Source organism: Diabrotica undecimpunctata, chromosome 1, assembly GCF_040954645.1.
Source record: "Diabrotica undecimpunctata isolate CICGRU chromosome 1, icDiaUnde3, whole genome shotgun sequence".
In the NCBI taxonomy this organism is placed as follows: Eukaryota; Metazoa; Arthropoda; class Insecta; order Coleoptera; family Chrysomelidae; genus Diabrotica; species Diabrotica undecimpunctata.
Window position 1 is genome coordinate 86,954,633 of NC_092803.1, and position 23,495 is coordinate 86,978,127.

The 23,495-nt window shown below is 34.2% G+C and overlaps 1 protein-coding gene across 3 annotated transcripts; it reads left to right on the forward strand.

Annotated features, from left to right (window-relative positions):
* Window positions 1-972: 972 nt before the first annotated feature.
* LOC140451148 (uncharacterized) lies at window positions 973-22,555 on the forward strand. Of its 3 annotated transcripts, none has more exons than XM_072544885.1 (2): window positions 973-1,471; window positions 22,085-22,555. In XM_072544885.1, exons 1-2 carry the CDS (start codon window positions 1,180-1,182, stop codon window positions 22,384-22,386), a joined length of 594 nt encoding a protein of 197 aa, XP_072400986.1. In that variant the 5' UTR covers window positions 973-1,179; the 3' UTR covers window positions 22,387-22,555. The 3 variants fall into 3 exon arrangements, with proteins under 3 accessions (XP_072400986.1, XP_072400982.1, XP_072400988.1); XM_072544881.1 differs by having other exon boundaries at window positions 975-1,498; XM_072544887.1 differs by lacking the exon at window positions 973-1,471 and adding an exon at window positions 16,680-19,611.
* Window positions 22,556-23,495: the final 940 nt, after the last annotated feature.

Here is a 23,495-nt window from a genome sequence, read left to right on the forward strand (position 1 = left end):
ATCCCGTAACATTCTTCTTATCCTCCGTTGTGAGCGTCGGATATCTATCCTCTCTAATTCCTCCAAAACTAGCAAATGTCCGTAAAACACAGCCATATTAATACTTTTTGCCTCAGTTTTCCTTGCAAGGATCAAAACACAACACCGCCTACCTAAACTGAACCTAAGTTCACTTCTCCCAGTCCAGCCCACAAACCATACTACTCTGTATGTATGTATGGTCTGTGGTCCAGCCCAGCAGCCATGTCATGTCAGATGTCAGATTAATTTCGACTCGAAATTAAATTTCAACCACTTTCTTGAAGTTGAAATTAATTTCGATAAATCGAAAATTAGTGACGTCGTTTGGTTAGTTCAGCTGAAATCCACAAGGTTCGCAAAGTCGCATTTCGACCATCGAGCAAAAAGACAAAATAGGGAATCTAATCGTTATGAAAAGGCGACCAAAAAAGTGGCCTCTGATGGCGGACATATCCGGAAATGCGAATGCGCCAAATTTAAATTTTCCGACACTTATTAACAGTAGCTATAAAATAGTTTTCAGAATGTGTCTTAGACGAGAAAATTTTAATTAAATATTAACGATAACAGTCTAAAATGTGAAACAATTGTTAAAAAACTTCAATATAAATAAGATTTCATGTGACAGTTAGGACAAATAATAACATAACCCAACTAAATTTGATTTCTTAAACAAGGAAAGACTCTCTTTCCTTGTTTAATTTGGCCTCTCAAGATGGCACTTCCTGTCTAACAATATTTTTGCCCCCACTACCTTTACATTCCCTCTTTTGTCTTTTTGCTCGATGATTTCGACATGTTTTGAGTCGAAATCTCAATTAGAATCAGGGCCCTGATCCACAAAAATACTTGGATCAACCACCTCTAGATCTGACAACAACAAACACAAAATAATCGTGCCAACGACGTGACTGAAAACTAAAACATGGCAGCTGACAATGCGCAAACCAGATGCGCGAACAATGAACAATTCCCGCCGAGTCGAGTGTCGAGTGCACCGTGCACCTTGGTTGGGGTTGTTCGGTGCTAGAGTGCACTAAAATGCGTATTGCCCCTTATATTTGTTTATTAGTTTTTAAAAATATAGAATATGTAAATGTTTGACTTGTTAATTATAATAGGCATTAATTTTATTATATAACCTGTTGTAATGTTAGTATGGCTTCAAATTTCAGTAATGGTCTTCCCATTAAGATGGAAGACCTTAAAGATGAAATAATTGTGAAACGGTCGAATATCAAACAAGAAAAAGATAAAGGAGAATATATAATCCACCCCAGTTATTTTAAAATTCAGGTCAAGGAAGAATTGACATATGAAGAAAGTCATTGTAGTGATGTAGACCATTGTGTTGATACTAATAACTATTTAAAAGGATTAAACACAAAAGTAGATATTGACGACATAAAGTATGAAAAATGTGAACTTGATGATTTACCCAAATTTGAAGGTCAGCATAAAAACAATCCTGGTCCTGGTAGGTATATGGTATACTTCTACTTTGTTTCTACTTCTGCTTCCGATACAGTTGTTTTTTTTTATTTGTATTACTTTTCTAGGAATGCCCTAAAGAGAATAACATGTTATTATACCTGTATTATATCCTATAATAAAAAATGTTGCTAATATGTGGTAGAATAACATTTTTTTGTTCTATCTAGCCAACTGCCATTTTCTAAATTTCAAAAGGTGTCTAAATAGGTTAGGTAAACACCATTTTTTATATTCTTACTCTAAATATTTAAATAATAATGCTGGAAAAAGGATTTAATGAAGAGTTGTGTAGTGATATTAGAATTATATGAATTATTGTTATTAATATGAAAAAACTAACTATTGTCAGCTATTGTTAAGAAATGCTATACCAGGGGTGGGCAACTAACTTTGGGCGGGGTCCAGACCTATTTTAAAATAGGTTTGGGGAGGTCCACGAAAAAAAAATTGGCGAAACTTTGTTATATGCCTCCATTGGGTGAATCAATCAAAATGCCTCCAAAAGCACTCATATGGTTTGCTAGCTTATTTTAATTTTCACTCACAACACATTATGAAATACAAACAACAGGTGTACATTTTTAAAATCAATGTGAAAAATTACACTTATGTTCTTGAGCCAGTTTTTTAAAGTTAGGTTCGTTCACACAGGGTGCAGCTAATGTGAATAGTGTCCTCAAGATGAACATCTGTCACTATTGATCAATATTTGTCCTTCAAAAATTCATTTTTGCAAACCAAGTTTCACAAATATATATGGAGTCAAACATACTAGCAAGGTAAATGGACAATTTCATGCAGTTTTCATATTTATTGTAGAACTTGTTTACTCCAAAATTCTTGGGTGGATGCAGTTTTATGGATTTGTAACAAAATGTCTTCCTGCAAGTCTATAATCTCTATTTGGATCAAGCGCTTTGAACTGGGAAACAAATTCGCATCAATATCACCCCATTCTCCTTCTAGAGGATCTGCAAAACATGCTTTTAAGAATGATGACAACTTTTCTACCTCAGAAAAGTCTTCAAATATTCCTATTAAGTCCTTTTTACGACCTTAAATGAAAATGAAAATATTGAAATGTCTAATTCTGAGTTAGAATTATTTTTGTGTTCACATTTAAGTGTTGTAAAATGTCTTTCAGGAAAGCCACAGCCAACATACTTCTTTCGTTTGCTAGAAACTCCAAATGCTTTATTGCTTCTTGGGTATTCAAGTCTTCTAAGAAGGTAGTTATTTCATGTTTTATTTGCCAAAAACATTCAATTACTTGACCTTTTGTTGCATTGAAGTAAGTCAGAATGCATTGAATTACACTTGAAGAAAAAGAAGTTTATTTATTCAAAAATAGGGAAAGTCCTAATACATGCAAAATTAATTAATGTATAACATTAATATATAAGATAAAAATAACAATAACACTTAAAATATAGTACCTACACTTATTAAAAAATATAAAGACTACAAAACAACTACCTAACTATTGGTGCTTTTAATATGGTCCATTAATTTGCTTTTAACCATTTGTACAGATGAACAACTGTTTGAGGAAGCTTATTAAAAAGATCAAAACCCTTAAACAACGAAGAGTTTCTTGTAGCCATCCTTTTTATTTTCAGAATGTGTAAATTGCATTTACCTCGAGTAGGGTAATTGTGATGTCACAATTTCGTGTAATAAACTCACAAAAGTAAGCAGGGGCCAAATTATTTAGAATTTTATAAATGAACACCACTGTAAGGTAAAAGACCTTTTATTGAACTAAAACCCACTGCAGCATGCTAAGCATTGTTGCTATAGGTGTATATCTGCTTCCACCAAGAATGATTCTCATTCCACGATTTTGTAATTTTTGCAACTGGGCTGATTGATTTAAATTGAAGAGAAAAATAACTGACTAGCAAAAATCGAAGTGAGGTTGAATAATTGCATTAAAAACTGTAATTTTAGTTGAAGTTGACAAATTTTTAGATATTCTTGAAAAAAAGTATAATCTTTTAGAAATCTTTTTTATTATGTAGTTAAAATGGTCATTAAAAGACAATAAATTATCCAATTGAGAACCAAGGTACTTGAGTATTTGTATTTAGTTGTCATTATCATAGCCTTTGTTTTTAACAGATTTAACTTTAGTTTGTTGATCTTTAAATATTTATTAACAGACTGCAATGCTGAATTTATTTTAGATACAGCATTTTCTAAGTTTGAATCAAAACATGCAAGTAGGGTGTCATCTGCATACACATTAACGAAATCACATTTAACAAACAAGTTTATGTCATTTAAATACAATATAAACAAAATGGGTCCTAAGACACTACCTTGAGGTACCCCAATATTAACACTAATTGCAGAAGAAGTAATATCATCAATCCTCACTTGTTGCTTTCTATCCAATAAGTAATCTTTAAACCATTCAAGAACATTTCCTCCAATACCATAGCCTTCTAATTTAGTGAGAAGTATATTGCGATCAATAGTTTCAAACACTCTTTTTAAATCAAGGAATACAACTACTAAATAATTATCATTGTTCAATTCAGACCTGAATTTACAAAGTGAAAGTTGCAGTGCAGTTTCGCATGAATACTTTTTATGAAAACCTGACTGAGTATTCTTTAAGATTTCATTTTTATCAATGTGATCCATGACTTGATCATATACTACCAATTCTAATAATTTCTCAATGGGCGGAAGTATATTTATAGGTCTAAATTAATTCGCTAATAGTATTATTAACTTTTGGTATTGGAAAAAACTGTACTGATTTTTAATAAATCTGGAATTTTTGATGATCTAAGAGAAGTATTTATAAAATTTAAGATAATGTGACTACAAGTTACAAAGAACTCTTTTAATATTTTGGAGTTTAGTATTTCATTAATTTTACTACTATTATTTAACAACTTGACCATGACTGCCAAGTCACTCAGTGACAGTAACCGAAATTCATGTATACTAAGATACAAATTCTGATTATCATAACTCCATATAATTCTTCAGAGTCGATAGTTTCAACAATTTGCTGAATACTAGAGACGAAATACTATAACTGATTCTGAACCTTAAATTAAATGCGATAAGGGATTTTTTGACAATTATTGTTAATTAGAGTGTTTAGCGTTTTCCACATAAGTCTAGAGATATTTCTATACCTATCGATTTTATCAAAATAATATTGTTCTTTTTTTGCTTTTAACATATTAACTACCACATTTCTTGCTCTTTTAAAATCCTCCCATTTGGCATTTCTATCACTTATGTTAGCAGTTTTAAAATCTTTATATAATTTGTCCCTAATTTTAATTGTACTATTAATTTTATTATCAAACCATGGTATTTTTGATCTGATATGTTTGAATAGGTGCTATTTTATTTTTGACAGACTGACTGTTTGATAAAATTTCATTGTAAATAGTATTCACATCAGTACAATCTAAATCCCAATCACAAGAAAGTAAATTCATTTGGATTTGATATATTTTTTCCTTGTCAAGACATCTGTAACGTTTACTACAGACATTAAAATTTTGGAAGCTACTACTAAAACTGACCGATATTATTGAATGATCACTCAACTTGGGAGTTGAATGAACAAAACAACTAATCAGATTATTATTATATATAATATACCCGGTATTTAGGCGGCACACGCCCTTCCGGTAGGGATCTATGGAGGAGTATCACCGAGCCGCAAGCCCTTATCTCTTGCCGTACTGCTCCACCATAGGCCGATCAGATACCAGCATATTCCAGACTAAGCCGCAGATTCATTTAGAATTTTAAACTGCTGCGTTAGCCTTTTTGTTTTCTGTTCACCGAGCTGGGGATTGAACTGACATCTCTCGCATTGAAGCGAAGGAGAAGCCAGCCGCCCAGCCCGCTTGGCTATCCGATCGACATCAGATTATTATTAACAAGAACATAATCAATTAAGGTTTCACTAAAATTCGTAATTCTAGTAGGTTCCGTTACTAACTGCTTAATGCCACATTGAAAAAACATTGCTTTAATTTTCTAAGTGTAGAAGCTAGTAGACTACACTCAGATAGAAAAACTTTAAAACTGCCTGTGCTGAAAAGCAGAACAGCATAAGACAACTCATAAAATTGATCAATTTGATTAAGTTTTTTATTACCTCTTTCAGTGTCACTAAGTTTCCCACATAGGGCTGCCTGGTTAATTATGCATTGATAAGATAGTAGCCAGCATTATTTTCTTTGATTCGCTTTACAAGCCCTCTTTCTTTGCCGACCATAGCTGAGGCCCCATCAGTTGACAGAGACACCATTGTATCGTAACTAATGTTTAATTTTGTCATTACCTCGTCAAAAGTCGCAAGACTGCAGGCAAAATCTCACAAAAATAGACAATCGTTCGTCTTCAACAATATCACATGATTCATCAAGTGCTAGGGCATAGCAAGTCACGTTTTGCAGAAGTTCGAGCAAACCTCTTTTATTGTCTGCCAATATTTTGGTTCTTGTATTGCTTTTTGCCAACAATCGAATACCTTGAATTGCGGCAACAATGTCCTTTGTATCTTCATAAAGTGCTGCGGCAACAATGCCCTTTTTATCTTCAAAAAGTGCTGCGGCTACTCCTAGCATACATTCTTTAACTATCTCGAAGTAAGTAATATGGATGTGCTTTTTTTTGTAAAAAACTAGATATGACTTGAGCTTTCCTTAGCGGGCTTCACTTTCCAGAGGAAACTTTTGATTAAACTGTAGATGGGTCGTTTCATAATGTGTCTTTAAATTAGTACTTTTAATAGGAGCGACAGTTTTATTGCAAATTTGGCAAACTGGAACAGCGCCAGATCTATCAGAAAGCGTAATACAATACTGTTCAGTCCATTCAGTCAAACACTTCCTTTTTCACTATCAACTTTTTACTCTTTTTACGATCAATATCGATAAAAAATAAAAATCACAAGGATCGACAATTACAAGTTAACTAAGCGAACAACACAAAAAACAAACAGCGACAGTCACAACAACACTCACTTGCTCTCAGCTCTACTACATCACTATGACTGGCTGGCTAATGTCGGCGTGTGTGACTAATCTAACTCTATGCGTGGATGCCCAAGCTAGTGGCGAGGGTGTTGCCAACTGTAAGATGGCAATCAAACGTAGGAAAAGGCTTTAAAACATCATATTTAAAATTTATGTGATTAAACTATTAAAACATTTTTTGCAGTCCAGTTTTTGACCTTCACGGTCCGCCAGTTGATGACCCTTGTGCCACTATTTAAATCAATAGAAAATATATGCCTAATAGGGAGAGATTGCAAAACCAAATTTAAAATATTCAGTTGTTTATTGCTATATGAAAGGGAGGTAAGCCTTTGGGAGAAAACGCTAATAAACACTCTTAAGGATGTTTGTAACTTTAAAATTATGCGCTTGTCTGCTGATGGTCCATATTTGATTTTAACTGAATTTGATAAAGTGCACAATCACATTGATTGATGGGACATTTACCTAGGCACAGACAGATGCTAGCAGAAGACAAGAAATAAATTGAAAAACTTCCTCAATATGAAATGTAATAAAAAGCTGGTGCAACAGTATATTAGTAATAAAATTGCAAAGATCATTACCCTTAAAGATTTGGGTAATATAAAATATTTTTTATTGAAAGATGTTCAAAAAATTATTTATCAGAAGCTATCATAAAAATAGAAATGGGTAGTGTGGTCAAAATTGTGACAAATGAAAATAATTAAGTAATTGGTATATACTTCCAAAACATTATGAAGCATTATGTTCTAAATTAGATTTTATTTTATGTGATGCTACATAAGTTAAATAATTTAAGGATGTCACTTTATATTATTATATTTATTGATGGACTTTTCTCTTGCAGAGAAATATGTTGTGTGACTTGAAACTTACAATCGCAGGTGATCTGAAATGTAGCAACATATTGATTTTATGAAAAATTTTTTTTTTAATATTGCAATGCCTCTTAATATTTTTTGTTAATATAATCCTGATTTAATTAGGTAGTAATCAATTATTATTTATAGGTCGCAATTACCATCTTTCAATATTTAGAAGATCAGTCTAAACAACTTAGTTTTTAGATTAGCAGTTATTATTTAATATACCTACCTATTAAATGATTATTAATAAAATTTTACTGCAAGCTTTGCAAAAAACTTTTTAATTTTGCAAAGTAAGTCCTGAAAATATTTTAATCCAAGACGTCACTAAAAGCATGAATATATGTATTTATGTTAAATCAATTAACAGTGTGGTATAAAAGTAAAAGAACATAGCTTAAATCTTTAAGTTACAGTTAATTTTTGAATATACCTTGGCAGCCTGATAAAACATTTATTGTTTAATTTTTATCATAGGTAGGTACATCAATAGTAATACACTTCTATTCTCTGGAATTTCAGAATTTCCAAGTCATAAACATTGTAATCTGTAATTTTCTTGGTTGTGGGAGCAGACAAATTGGAGGATAAAAAGGCTAACATAAATTTTGCGGAAAAATATACGCAAATTGACAGGGATAAAAAATTTGCGGATGAATATGAAGACAACAAAACGAAAGGAGTTGTCATAAGAAATGTGATATTGAATGGGAATGAGCCGTTAGTGTACCACATTTCTTGTTACATTTTCAGTCTAAGACAGTTTCTTTAGTTCATTCAGTTCATTGTCAGTTCAGAAGTTCTGATAATAACCTTTACCTTTAATAATATTGATTATTTTTTTTCTCTTTGCATATATTAAGTTATTTTTTTTTCTCTTAAATAAGTTAAACATACATCATAAAGTCAACACTAATTAGTCCACTTTTTTTCAATAAAAACTTTACTTATTTGTTAATACATACCATTCGATTTTAAAACCAGCGCCCAAATTCTTACGATTAATTGCTTCAAATTGTAAAGAAGAGATTGGCCTGAATTATTGGTAGACAAGTCGAAATATTTTGAGCTCCACAACTTTTACAGTTTTTGAGAAGAAACAGTGTAAATTTAAATAATAAACCGAAATATATAGAAGCAGTGTACAATGGTCTGTTAATAGCTGTAAGTACAGTTTCCCAATTGGCAGTAGTTTGATTACAAACATTGTTTTTATATACCTACATACGAAGAACATTATTTATATTTCGTATTTATTAATTATTTAAAAAAACTAGTTTCAATTCTTGGCATTATCTTGCTAATTGCTAGATCGACTATTTACTTTTAAATAAACAAAGTCGGACCTACCCAAATTAAAATTATTGAAATGAAAGTTCAATTTAAATTAAAAAAAAGATAGAAAATTAAATTTGACAAAATGACAGGTGGTACTTCTGACTACAGGGGTCCATCAATTAATCCCGATCAGCAAAACATTACTTATTCTACCATCACTAAGCAACAACCATTAACAAAATTCCCAACAAAAAACCAGCCCATAATTTTACCGGCAGTAGATGAAATAAGAACAGAAGAGTACACCATTGCAGTAGGAACTATAGTCCATCCAAAAAAATGTATTGTTCTCACCCAAAATGTCAAACGGAAGAATATGCATCTACCTTTCAAACGTACAAGTCGTAAATGATTTAAGTCAACATGGCGAAATTAAAATTGGAGAACATACAATCAAAGCACGTAAACTAATTACACCCGCTAATAGATTACTTTTATCTAACGTATGTCCACCTATACCCCGTGACATAATCGAAGTCTGTAATTAATATTGGTTTTAAATTAATGTCTCCGATTTCGTTCCTTAGAGCTGGAATACAAGACCCGCAATACAGCCATGTACTTAGTTTTCGAAGACAAGTTTACTTTGCACCTATAGACAATTTTACTGTACCCGACTCCGTCCTAATTGATTTCGAAAATATTTCGTACCGAATTTTTCTTTCCGATAAACTAACTTGTTACTAATGCCACCAAGCTGGTCACGTTTCCTCGGACTGTACCTCAAATCCCTCTTATCCACAAAATACTCAAAAGCCCCAAACAGAGGAAAATTTTCTTCCACAAATACCATCCACTAGCTCCGAACAAAATCTAATTATAAATGACGAATCTCGAGAAAAAATGGATGCTCAAGTCAGCACTGATACCGATAGTAAAAATAAACGATCTTACTCGGAAGTGTCATCCCCAATTTGCTCTACTTCTACAGAAACTATACCAACAGAATTCATGAAACCAAAATCAGTACAAAATAAAAAAAATTATCAAATTAGACAAATCCACTTAAGAAACTACTAATATTGAGTCGTTATTACAACCAGTCAAACAATTTATCCAGGATGCATCAACACCATATGTACTAAATTACACCCAATTACTAACATTCTTAGAAGACGTTCACGGTTCTTCCACCCCAGTAGAACTGGCCCTAGAATACACAGAGGATATACACGGGCTGGGACATATGCTAACTGAAATATATCCCATGTTAAACCAAAGAGCAATTAAATCTAGAATAACAAGAATCAAGAAAAAACTACGTAGTAAAATAAACCAAGATTTTAGTATTCATGATGACATCTGTGAAGATACTGACGCATCACAGGAAAATACTCCTTTCAACGATAAATAAAAAAAAAAAAAACAAAAAGTTAACAAAATGGCTATTATTCAGTGGAACATTCAATCCGTATCTACACATATAGAAATGCTACAGCTTTTAATTAAAGAAACACATCCACAAGTTATCTGCTTACGAGAGACCAATTTCACAACAAATAAAAAATAGACACGGGTAGAACAAGGAAAACATAAATCAAAACAGAAACAAAACAAGAAACACAAGAGGCACTCAGTCTGAGTCGGATGTAAAAGTCCTTCCCTTACTAAATGTCTCTTAAGACATGCACCACAGTTAAATAAAATTAGAGTAAAAACGGTAAAATGTTGTATAAATAAAATTGATAAATAAATAGATAAAACAGAATAAATAAAAAATAAAGTAAAATAAGAGCAGTCAACGTAGTTTGGATGTAAAGGGTCCTCCCCCGCTGATTGCCTTATGACACAAACACGTTAAAAAATAAATAGTGACGATCGGTCATCCCGTTTGGGGACGCCTCTCTTTTTCCTCTTTGTGTTTGATTGTCTTGGTAACAAAAGCAATGACCAGGTCGAAGTCTCTCTTGCTATCGACAGCTTTATCGATTAACTCGTGAGGCTCGCCTAGAGGGGATCCAAGACCCAGCTGTATCTGCGAACACAATATGCTGCGCGTCATCCACCACTCCACACTGGGGACATAGATCGTCCGCGGTCTTCCCTATACGGTGGGTAAATTTCCTAAACGATCCATGTGCCGTCAAGAACTGTGTGAAGTAGTAGTTGATGCGTCGATGCCGGCATTTGTACCACATCCGGAATCAGGGATCTCGTCAGGCCGCCTTCCCGACTTCGGCTGTCCATTCCCTCTGCCACGTGTGTAGACTTCTCGTCCTTTCCTGTGGCCCTGAACCTGTTGCCCCTTCAGTACATTCGGACTCTTTCTCCGGCCAGAATATGCACCGGTACAGAACCAGCCACCACCTGTAAGGTTATGGTTGATACGGTTCTGTACGCGCTGCACACCCTGATCAGAGGTTTTCTCTGAGCCCTAAGAAGCATGTCTTTGTACTTTGTCATTCAAAGGACCTCGTGCCACACTGGGGCCCCGTACAACACTATGGACAGGATTGATTTCATCATCACCGTCCTTTTCTGAGATCCCGGATCCCCTATATTTGGCATCAGTTTATTTAGCGTGGAGGTCCTTTTTTCTGCCTTCCGACATGCTTCTTGTACGTGTTGTCCGAATGTAATCCTGTCGTCAAGTATTATACCTAAATATTTCACTGTCTTCTGGGGTCTTATTGCGGAGCCTTTGTATTCAAATAAAATATCATTTCTTTTTCTCGGTCCCCTCAAGATTATGGCTTCCGTCTTCTCTACTGCTAACTTTGAGTCATTTCTTTCTATCCAGGCCGCGGTCTTTTCTATTGCTCTATTTACTTCTCCTATTATTCCCCAATTCGTATCGTCTTCGACTAGTAAAGCTACATAGTCCGCGTAAGCAATCGCTCTCACTCCACTCTCCTTATTTACCTCTAGTAACCCGTTATATAATATATTCCATAGTAAGGGTCCCAGGACTGACCCCTGGGGTACTCCCGCGGTCATCTCTTTCTTCTTTTTTTTTCGATATTAGTTAGTCGAGTTAGTTATTCTAGGAAACAGTCTAATTTATACCATTGTTATATTATCAACTGCTATATGGTAAGAAAACTGCAAGAAGAATATGAGGTGGCAGGTCTAAACATGAATATGACAAAATGTGAATATCTCTCAGTGGGAACAGATGAAATATGTGACCTAGTCTTGGAAGACGACAAAATCAAAGGCGTGCAATCCTGCAAATATTTGGGGGTCATTTTCAACAAGAAGGGAAATAGCGCAGATGAAATCAGGGAAAGAATAAACAAGGGCAGAGCAGCGACCCGTGCCTTAAACTCTCTTCTCTGGCAAAAAACAATTCGACGAGAAACCAAAAAACACATTTACGGTAGTATAGTTCAAAGTATTACACTTTACGGTTCGGAAGTATGGGACGTCACCAAAGCTAATAAAAACAAACTTATGACGACAGAAATGGATTATCTGAGACGAAGCTGCGGTAGATCGAAACTGGAGAGAGTTAGAAACGAACAAATAAGAAACGAAATGAAAATGGAGAGAAATATCAATGATGACATAGAAAGAAAACAATTAATCTGGTTCGGACATGTAAAAAGAATGCCAGAGTACAGATGGCCTAGGAGAGTACTGGAATGGATCCCTCCTGAAAGAAGAAAGAGAGGACGACCAGGGAGAAGTTGGCGCAACGATATTGATGAAGCAATGGCGGCAAGAGACTTAGAAGAGGCAACTGCATATGACAGAAAAAGATGGAAATTGGGGGCGGAGAAGCGGCGACAGCCGTAATAAATCCGTTATTATATATATATATATATATATATATATATATATATATATATATATATATATATATATATATATATATATATATATATATATATATATATATATATATATATATATATATATATATATATATATATATATATATATATATATATATATATATATATATATTATCAACGGCAAAGAACTTGAACGTTTAAATAAAATTAAAGACCTTGGAGTTACATTTGATTATAAACTCACCTTTGTTGAACATGTAAATTTAAAGGTTAAAGAAGCACTTCATAGTTAGAAATGGTCGAAATCTCACTAATACTAAGGCAATTAAATTACTTTATTACACTTTTGTACGCTGTAAACTGGAATATGCCTCTGTCATTTGGTCACCTTTTTATGATGTACATATCCAACTTATAGAGCAGGTGCAGCGTAAATTTTTAAAATTTTTGTCTTTCAAAATTAACGGCATATATCCCAAGAGCAATCAGCAATAGTGAGTTATGTAGCGGTTTGGACGTAGTATCATTAGAATCTAGACGAATTAATGCCTTCCTAATATTCCTGTACAAGCTACTACATAATCTCATTGACTGCCCTGATATTCTTCGACAAATAAATTTTAACGTTCCATCTTATCCAGTGAGAAATTCGATTACGTTCAGAAATACACAAGCTAGAACTAATCTTATGTTAAATTCTCCTCTATTTCTCATGTGCAACTATTATAATTCCTTAAGTGCTTACTGCGATATATTTCACTGCAGTTTAAAGCAGCTTACTAGGATGGCTGAGATCTACCTAGGTGATTGAGTAGTTTTTTTATGTTAAGGTAAAATACTCGAAAAATGTGTTATTTAGTTAGTACTTATAAATTATTAATATATCATTTAACTTTAGTATTGTATTTTGTCCTATAAATGGATTCTGTTGGACAATAAACGCTATTATTATTATTATTATTATATGCATACGATTCTGTCAGATAGGTAGTCCTTTATTATGTTGGACATATATTCTGGGGCCCATTCGACGATTTTGTCTACTATAAGGCCCCAATTTGCTGAATTAAATGCATTTTTTATGTCCAACAGAACAAGGACCACCCATCTTTTCTTGCTTGTTTTTGCCGCGTCCCTTATCCAGTTCGCGGCATCGATTGTCGATCTACCTTTACGAAACCCATACTGTTGATTTGATAATACTCTCATATCTTCCAACACGCCTTCCAGCCTATTATTGATAAGTATTTAATAGAACTTACCAATGCAGTTCAGGAGGTATATTGGCCGATAAGAGGATGCTGAATCTGCGAGTTTCCCAGGCTTTAGGAGTAGAACTAGGTTCGCTTCCTTTAAGTCCCTGGGAAACTCTTGTTTCTGCAGTAGGTCGTTACATATTCTTCTGATCAAACCTGGTTTCTCAGTAGCTATAATTTTAATTGTCTCTGGTGGCAGCCCGTCGGGGCCGGCAGCTTTCCCCGTCTTCATTTCCTGACCAGCGGTTCGTATTTCCTCTTCTGTGAGCTCCTATACCATTGTTGGAAAGATTTTTTATAAAATTTTGGATTTCTTTGGTAAGGAAGAGGAGTTCAGCTGATTCCATCCGCTGGTCCTGGTCGAATTTATATGAGGCCATGACCTTCAGCGTCTTCATGGTAGTTTTATATGCGTCGCCCCATATATCCTCTTTCAATGCTTTTATCAGGGTCTGCCACTTTTCTTTTTTTTTTCCTTTCTTATTTTTTTATTTAGGGTTCTCTTTAGATCTTTGTATATTTCGTTAAGCTCGAGGTTGCCCTGGCTTCTCGTGTAATTCCTTCGAGCTCTGAGGCATCTCTCCCGTAAACCTTCTATCACATCCGTCCACCAGTAGGGGGATTTTTTATTTTTCTTTCTCTTCACGGTGGCCAAATTTGCAGCGTTTTCTAATGCTCTTTTCAGTTGACCAAGGTCAGAAATCTCTTCCTTATTGATATTTCTGACCTCCTATAGGTCCGTGGTTTTATTGAAATAGATTTCCGTGTGACCTATCGGCCGCCTTACTCCCCCTTTTACCTTTATGTCGTATTTTATGTAACGGTGGTAGGTGAATAATTGATCGTCGAGAACATCCCACCCGTGTACTTTTCTGGCTCCGTTCGACTCGCGGAGATAAGAATACGGCCGAGGTCAGAAGGCCCTGCCTGTCGTAAGAGGCGACTAATGGGTAGGAATCGAGAGGTGGAGAGCCGTCGCTTGAGGTGTCGGGTCTGTTGAAACGCACTCGAGGCGCTTAGGCGTCACGGTCACCGGTCTACACTCCTAGTATCCGAGACGAGACTCTCGTGGGACGACCCTACTCTCATTCCAAGAGAACCAGGCGAGGTTGAACGAGCTGGTCCCGGACACACCTCTTTTGGCCTTACACTACCATAAGGGGCGTCGGTGTCTCGGCACGTACCCGCTTGGAGATTTAAGAGTGGTAGAGGAGAGATCCTCGGCGGCGACCTGTCTACGTGCGAGGTGGAAATTCCTCTGCCAGCGTCACCTGTCCGCCCGTGGGAGGGGATAACGGATGGGTGAGGTAATCGCAACACAGGTACTACGGGGAAGGTGGAGCCCCGCGATGCGTATGCAACGCGCCATCCATTTTGGTGTCAGACTCGTAGAGGCAGTGGAGGCGCTAACGGTCGTATGCCGAAAGGCCAGGTAGACCAGGGTCCTGCCAGTTTTTATAAGTGGAGGGCACAAAGCTAACCTATGTACTCTTCTGGATAGCCCTTCACTCGCAATCGTGACATGAATGTGTGTTTGGCTGGCCACCCTCACGAAGGTTGGTTTATCGTTGTTTAATACTTAGAGGCCAGCCTGGGCTATCCATTCATTCCAGAGTTCCCCCGTTTTGTCGTTTATAGGGGAACCCCATAACATGGATTTCGCGTTTATGTCCCCGGCGATCAGAATTTCATTTTCATTCGTGGCGCGCTCATTATTTCGTCTACGATGACTTTGTACCTCAGCATAGGGATGCTGGGGAATATGTAACATGCCAGGAGGCAGAAATCCATCAACCTAATGAGGATATGGTTCCCCTCCCCCCTGACGATGCTCCGCACTCACACATCCCTGTTTCTAATGAGCACCGCCACGTTTTTTCCGTCATACTGGATCCAACCACCGCCTGAAGTAATCTTGTTTGATTCTGGGACGATGAGCAGGTCTGTTTCTAGGTTGCAGGCTTTTGCGTGCACAAGGTCGTGCGCCCGGCGCAATTGACTCACTTAATCTTATTGTCTACTTATATTCCTTTTAATATATACAGACTTAGTGTTTATATACACAAAGGCATGTATGTGTAAATACTTGATGGTTTTATATAATAATCTACTTTTAAAGTCCGTGTCAGACGGTCAAATGTTTGAACAAACTGACGTAATGACGTCATAATTATAGTTTGTTCAAATTTAAAAAATCTACCTGCCACACGATCATTCAAATTTAAATTTTATCAAATTGACGTTTTTTAATGGAATGAATCGTCTTTTTTGGCATATTTATTAATTGTTTGTGCTTTAATTACGATTCAAATTTTTTTATCCACAATAAAAATAAATAGATTGAAAGGATTTTTTTATAATAATGTAGATGCTCGACATTATATAAACAGCTTCTTCCTCGATATAAAGCAATTAGTTATGTTAAAACTTATTCCAGTCTCCAAGATATAGTAGTGTTGTCATGGAGATATAGTATGAAGTATAGAAGCAGTTGAGGAGGAGATGGAGATTTGGAAGAGATAGCTTTCGGCGAGTAGTGTTCAAAAGCCGACAATTTTTTTTTTTAAGTTGAGATGTGAATTTTGGCTCAAGATGCAATTTGGCACTTTTTTGTTGAGTTGATCACCGATTGTTTATGCTGTGCCCTATGTGGGAGATTTGTAAAACGGCGTTTCCAACCATTTGAGAGGTCCACATGGTTTAAAAAAGAAATTGATTGGCCGAGTTTTGAAGATTGCAATTTGCTGTCATCCAGGATAATCCAAAGCCCGAATCAGTGTCCAACTTCCCAAGAACTGTCCATTTGTGTTCCATGGTCACTCCAGACCAATTCCAGTTTGTGTGGGACACAGTTGTGTATTTGCAGTGTTTTGATTCAATTCCAATCCCAAAAACTTTATTAAAGGAAATACATCAGCCAGTGATACCAGGTACTTTTTATTAAAATTATTCAAAGTAAAAATAAACAATTTTTCATTAATAAAAAATTTGCTTTCATGACAAACTAAAAAATTATAAATAAATAAAATTATAAATTTTATGGATTAGCTAATTGTCATATTAGTCTTCTTTTTAATACAATTAATTTTAAAATTTAATTAATATTTCAAAAGTTTAATATTTCATTTCAACATATGACAGTCAGTCTTTGTGACATTTGGTACATAACCATAAATTTGATATGTTTTGTTCAAATGTAAAACCCTATGTAAACTCCGTTGAAAAATCTAGATAATTTTCATTTTTAATAATAATTTAAATTCCTACAAGTATCGCCCAAAGTCTGGAGCTTGTTGTAAATCATTACAAGTGTAGCCCAATCTGTAATGTTTGTTGATAAATTTTGTTAATATTATTTGTAATAACTATTGATGTGAAGTTATAATAAATATGTAATGTTTCTCTCTAAACCAGGAGTTGTATAATTATTTCCTTTAAAAAGATTTTCACCCTTTAATATTTTTTAGGAAAGAAAAGCCTTTCTTTCTATCCAGAAAGAGGATTCTTTTAAACGGTGTCCATTTCAAATAGTTTAGGAACCTTCTTGTGTGTATGTTGCCCAGGAAATCTATGCATTTTTTTGATTTTTTCTTTATAGTTACTCTGCAGCTCTCCAACCAAAACAAGAGTGGCCGTTCGCAAACGTTTCGGTTTGTTTGCTTACCGTATCACCAGCCCAGTAATTGCTCAGTCACCACTTTCAACTCCCTATAAGTGATACCCAATGTGGTAGGCAAATTAAATCGTTACATGTTTTGAACACAAGAATATGCTCGAGGTAACCTGGACCTCTCCTGATGGAAGAACAACGAGTCAGATTGATCACATCTTAATAGATTTAAGGCATGGAACAGACGTAATAAACTGCAGAAGTTATAGAGGCGCATATATAGACTCAGATCATTGCCTAGTGATCTCAACATTGAGGGCTAGAATTTCAAACACCAATAAAGAAAATAAATAAATAAAAAAAAAATAAATAAAATAAAATGGAAATGTGCAAAAGCTGCGAGATGCGACAATTGCAGAACGGTACTCGGAAAACATCACCATCAGGCTAAGGAATCAAAATGTAAAAGACTTCTACTGGACCAGAATAAAGGAAGACATTGAAGCAGCAGCGAAAGATGAAATACGAACAGAAATTTGTGCCCGTAACGATATGCAAGAATGCAACAAAAAAAAAAAAGAAGCCTACAGAAAGATGCTTACCCGACGAAATAGAACAACTGTAGAGAATTACCAAACAAAGAGAAGAGAAGAAAAGAGGATACACAAAAGAAAAAAACGAAACCATCTGAATACGGAACTTAAATATATAGAAAACCTTAAGAGAGAAATAATTCAGAGCATTCTATAAGAAAGTTAACATCAACTGAAAATAATTCAAGGTAACCACAAGACAATGCAGAAGTCAGAATGGCGACCTTTTAACAACAAGGAAAGATGTAATGAGTAGATGGGTAGAATATTTTAACCAGGCACTTAATATGAAGGAAGAAAAAGATAACCTGGAAGACGAAAGAGATGAGGTAAGGGGAGCAGACGAGAGGGAAGAGGAACCACCAACGATTCTTGAAGTTAAAGAAGCAATTAAAAAACTAGCCAGAAACAAATCACCTGGAATAGATAATCTCCCAGCTGAACTATATAAAAAGGTGGCCATGATACCATTATGGCATTACAGCAGCTTATAAAATATGGACACAGAAATCCCTCCCCAATGATTGGAATATTGGAATACTTTGCAAAATACACAAAAAAGGAGATATCTTTGAATACTCTAACCACAGAGGAATTACGTTTCTAAATGCAGCGTATAAAATATTTTCCACCGGTACTATGTCACCGTATGGCACCATATGCAGAACAGATAGTAGGAAAATACCAGGCTGGTTTCAGAGGTGGTAAATCTACAATCCATCAGATTGCAACCCTGAAACAAATTTTGGAAAAAACACTGGAATATGACATTGATACTCATCACATATTTATAGACTACAAAGCAGCCTACGACACTGAATAGCAGAAAAATGTTCAAAGCAATGGCTTTGAACAAAGCAAAGAGCTAGGACTACCAAATCGGTCGGTAAATTTAAAAAAAAAACTAGCTCTGGAAATAGTTGAATGTAGAGTACGAATTCAGGTGGAACTGTCTGAACCTTTAAAATCAAATAATGGGCTGTGCCAGGGAGACCCTCTCTCCTGTATCAATCTGGCTCTGAAAAAAGCAATACGTATGTCACAAATCACAACCACTGGTTCAATATATAACAAATCCTATGACCACTCATTATACAAAACGACGTCATCGAAGCAGTGAACGAATTTGTATACCTGGGAGCGCTGAACACTGAAAATTATACTACCGCAGAATTTGCACGGTCAAAAGATGCTATTTTGGGCTCAATCTCCTCCTTAAATCCACAATTATATCGAGAAATACAAAAATAAAACTCTACAAAACAATAATACTCCCAGTCGTAAAAAATAATGAAAACATGTCAGAATGTTTCGAAAGAAAAGTACTAATTCGAATCTATGGAGCAGAGAATGACAATGGACTGTGGAGAAGACGACACAACTTCGAACTTTATAGAATATACCAGAAACCTGATATCATAAAGCATATTAAGATAGGACGTCTGAGGTGGATAGGACATGTAATGCGAATGGAACAAAATGACCCAGTTATAAAAACGCTCCTTGATAGACCCATTGGTCAGAGAAGATCCAGAATAAGGTTCCTTGATAACATTGATGAAGACATGAGAAATATGGGAATACGTGCTTTGCGGAGAAAGGTGATAGACAGGGACGACTGGAGAGAAATTCTTGAGAATATCCATGTATATTATCAGGCTCTGTGCAGGTAAGTGTATACTTCTTTTTAATCATGCGGTATCTCTCTTTCCCAAGGTCTGGCTTTTACCATTCTGTGCTCGCTATCTGTTGAAACCTGGTTTAGGAGTGTAACGTCTCTAAAAATTTGCATCTTGTCAGTGATAATAAACTCGATCTGTTTAATAGTTTCTTCATTCGGGCTCTGTCACGTCCATCTCCGATTTTCTTTTTGGTAGAGTAAGCTGTTAATTTGGAATAGATTTTTCCCATCAGGAAACTAAGTAAAGTTGCACCGCGATAGTTTCTGTTTCCCAATCCAAATTTTCCCAGTGATGTTTCTGTCTCATCTGCCTTTCTCCGTGTTTTAGCGTTGAAGTCACCACATATTATGGTATAGTATGTTGTTCTATCGAATTGTAAATACAATGAAGCCGATGTTACTCAGTAACGAGGATTACTAATGATGAGAATTACTAAACATACAACACAACTTACGTAATGTGAAATAAGACATTTGGCTGTAATACTAAAAAAACAAGAACTACTGTATGTCATAATGTATTTCGGTTGTTTTTATGTTATAGTTGTAACCAGAAAATTAGCTATTTAATTGTTATCTAGTCTAAGTGTTAAATAATATACAGGGCTCACGATGAGCTTACACTATCTATATATCGGAAATTACTTAAATGATATTTATGAAAACTAGTTTATAGGGATTATAAGTTATGACGAACTTAAAGAAAATATTTTGACAGACATGTCACTTCCGGTTATACCCGAAGTGAACAGCAATTTTGTTTTAAATGGAACACCCTGTATATTATTGCATTTTTAGATGCTGTGTAAAATTGTAGAGAAAATTTCTATAAAGTACCATAGGTCAAAACTTCATATTTTTTGGGTTATTCACATTTTTAAAAAAAAATTTACAGATAGAGACAAAGTTAATAGCTCATCCATTTACAACCATAATGTCTAGAAAACTTTTGCACACCACACATGCCAATAGGTAACGTTCTTTCGGAAATTTACATCGAAATAGAATTTCTAAATACAGGGTGTTCACAAATTTATTGATACGCCATTTCTTTCAACTTCAAACCATATTAAGTCAATAATTTTAAATAAATCAACCTGTAGTTTATAATTTTAATGAAAAATGAAATCAATTATCTTTCAAATAGTATTAGGGTTCCCTATACATAAAGTTAACACTTTTGGAGATAAGTGTGGTTTAATGTTAAAGATAAATTTACTTTTAAATTATGTAAAATATGTGAGATCGACCACGATCTACTCGCAACACTGTGAAGAGATTACTTTAAAATTTACCCATTTTGGTTGTTTTCAACAAGAATTTAACAAAGCGAAGCATAATGTTGATAATAATGATGATACAATTAATGTTCTTGGTTACTATGCTGCTTATCTCGAAGCGTCATTACGTTGTTTAGCCAATTAAAAAAAGTCAAAAATTTCATCCGTATTCTTACACCACAGTTTAAGTTTAACAGACTATTATAAAAGAGTATAATTTGTAACAATAAAATGTCAAGAAGATATTAATTTTTGAAGAATATTATGTGATATGACGAATAAAAATTTACAAAAAACGGAATGTTTTTCAATATTTAACAAGAGTACGTGGTTTCACCTTTCACTTTGTAAAAGTGCCAATAATCACAAATAATGACAATTATGACATTTTCATAAACAGCCTGCTAAAATAAAACAATAAATATCTTACCTTTAACATTAAACCACAATTATCTCCAAAACTTTAGGTATATGGAACCCCAATACTAGTTTAAAGACATTATTGACTTATTGTGCTTTGAAGTTTAAAGAAATGGCGCATCATTTGTGAACACCCTGTAGCTAGAAATTCGATTTCGATATAAATTCCCGAAAGAACGTAACCTACTCTTTGTCTGCAAAGGCTTTCAAAACATGCTTGTAAATGGATGAGATATTAACTGAAAAGTTTGTCTGTAAAAATATAAATAACTCAAAACATATGAAGTTTTGACCTATGGTACCTTATAAAATTTTATCTAGAATCTTACAAAGTATCTAAAAATGCAATAATATACAGAGTCTTCAATTTTAAAATAACAAAGTATCTGTTCACTTCCAATATAACCGGAAGTCTTAAAAAACATTTTCTTTAAGTTCGTCATAACCTGTAATTCCCATAAATCAATTTTCATAAATATCGTGTAAGTAGTTTCCGATATATAGATACTGTATTCTCGTCGTAAACACCCCGTATATGTACATAAATTTTCATGTATGTATATATGTCGGCAAATTGTATATTGGAGTTATATAAATTATCTTGTTTTTTAATTGAGCAAATGTTCTTATAATATATACTACAATATTCAAACAATAACATTAAGCTTGAATTAAAATAATTCTTGGAGCTCCTGATTAAAAATAGCCGATTACCTTTCTACTGTGATGAATGTTTTATTAATTATTAAATTTTATTTTAGATGAATTTGTGAAGGAAACAATAAAACCTTCAGTAAAATCAGTACCGCAGTTAGGACTTCCAAAAAGACATATTCAAGGAGATGTAGACAAGGTTATAGAATATCTTAATAATAAACAGAAAAATCGGCAGGATGGAATTGATTTTTTGTTTTTGAGTTATGCGGATACGTTCAAGAAATTATCTCCGAGGCCACAAATACATTTAAAGCTAAAACTGGCGAAATTGTTTGCGAATGCTGAATTACAATTACTAGAACAAACTGGCAATTCCCAATCGACTTTTCATAGTAACATCACCTAGTTATTCAACAATAAGTTCTGGAAGGTCTAGATTTTTTTTATTATTGGAAGTGATGAATAAGCATAACCTTTTATTGTAAGAATTATTGAAAAAGTTTTCAAGTGATTCAACTTAAATTTTATAATTAATACCATAATAATTGAATGAATAAAATGAAAATTGTAATTTCTTTTTTTGAGTTTTATGTATTCAATAAAAATCTAATGAAATGAATCAACAAGTAAAGGGAAAACTAGAATAGACACAAAAAACAAGAAGAGTGAGATTATTAAAAGATAACCATTGAAGAGTTCGGTGGTTTATTTAGTTTGCAATTTTGTAATACCTAAAACAGGCAGACAAGGATATACAGTGTAAAACTACTTACTCCAAATTTCCTATATAATTCGGTTTTTCTAATAAAAAAAATGTATACTTTTGAGATCTCTTTAACACTATACAGCAACATAATATTTGGGTTATACTTATGGTTTCCTGAATACCACGAAACCAGTTTTATAAAATGCTAAGAACAAGCAAAGGGATGAACTATTGAGAAGTAACACAAAAGAGAATATTAAAAAGAAAAAAACTGATTTGTTCAGATTTAATAAGAGTATATGAAATTTTTTTTATAAATAACATACTTATTTAATAAAATTATATTTTAAATAAGAAAATAAACGATAAAAAGGTGACTTAAGAAAAGATTTGTACATCTCGTAGTCATTAGCTATACTTCATCTAATTTACAAACCGTTGCACGTCATCGGCATCATAGTCCATGAGGTTACATGATACCAACACGAAATATTTAAGCGGTAGGTGTGTTCTTTTTTAGAATCACTTTGCCGAGTACACTGGCATTACAGCCACTATACATATTTTATTATATACGCGTAGAAATAATATTTAAAGATTTCTATTAATGTTAACTTAAAGAAATACACAATAATGTTTCATTTAATTTGTATAAATGCATTATAAAGCGTTTTTATGAAGAACATTTGTTCGGAACACACTGTAACTGTAATCGAACAAAGGTGATATTTTGGCATAAATTGGTAACACTTATTTGACAGTTGCGGTGTTGACTAGAAATTAATAAGTAATGAAAAAAGTGTTGTTTT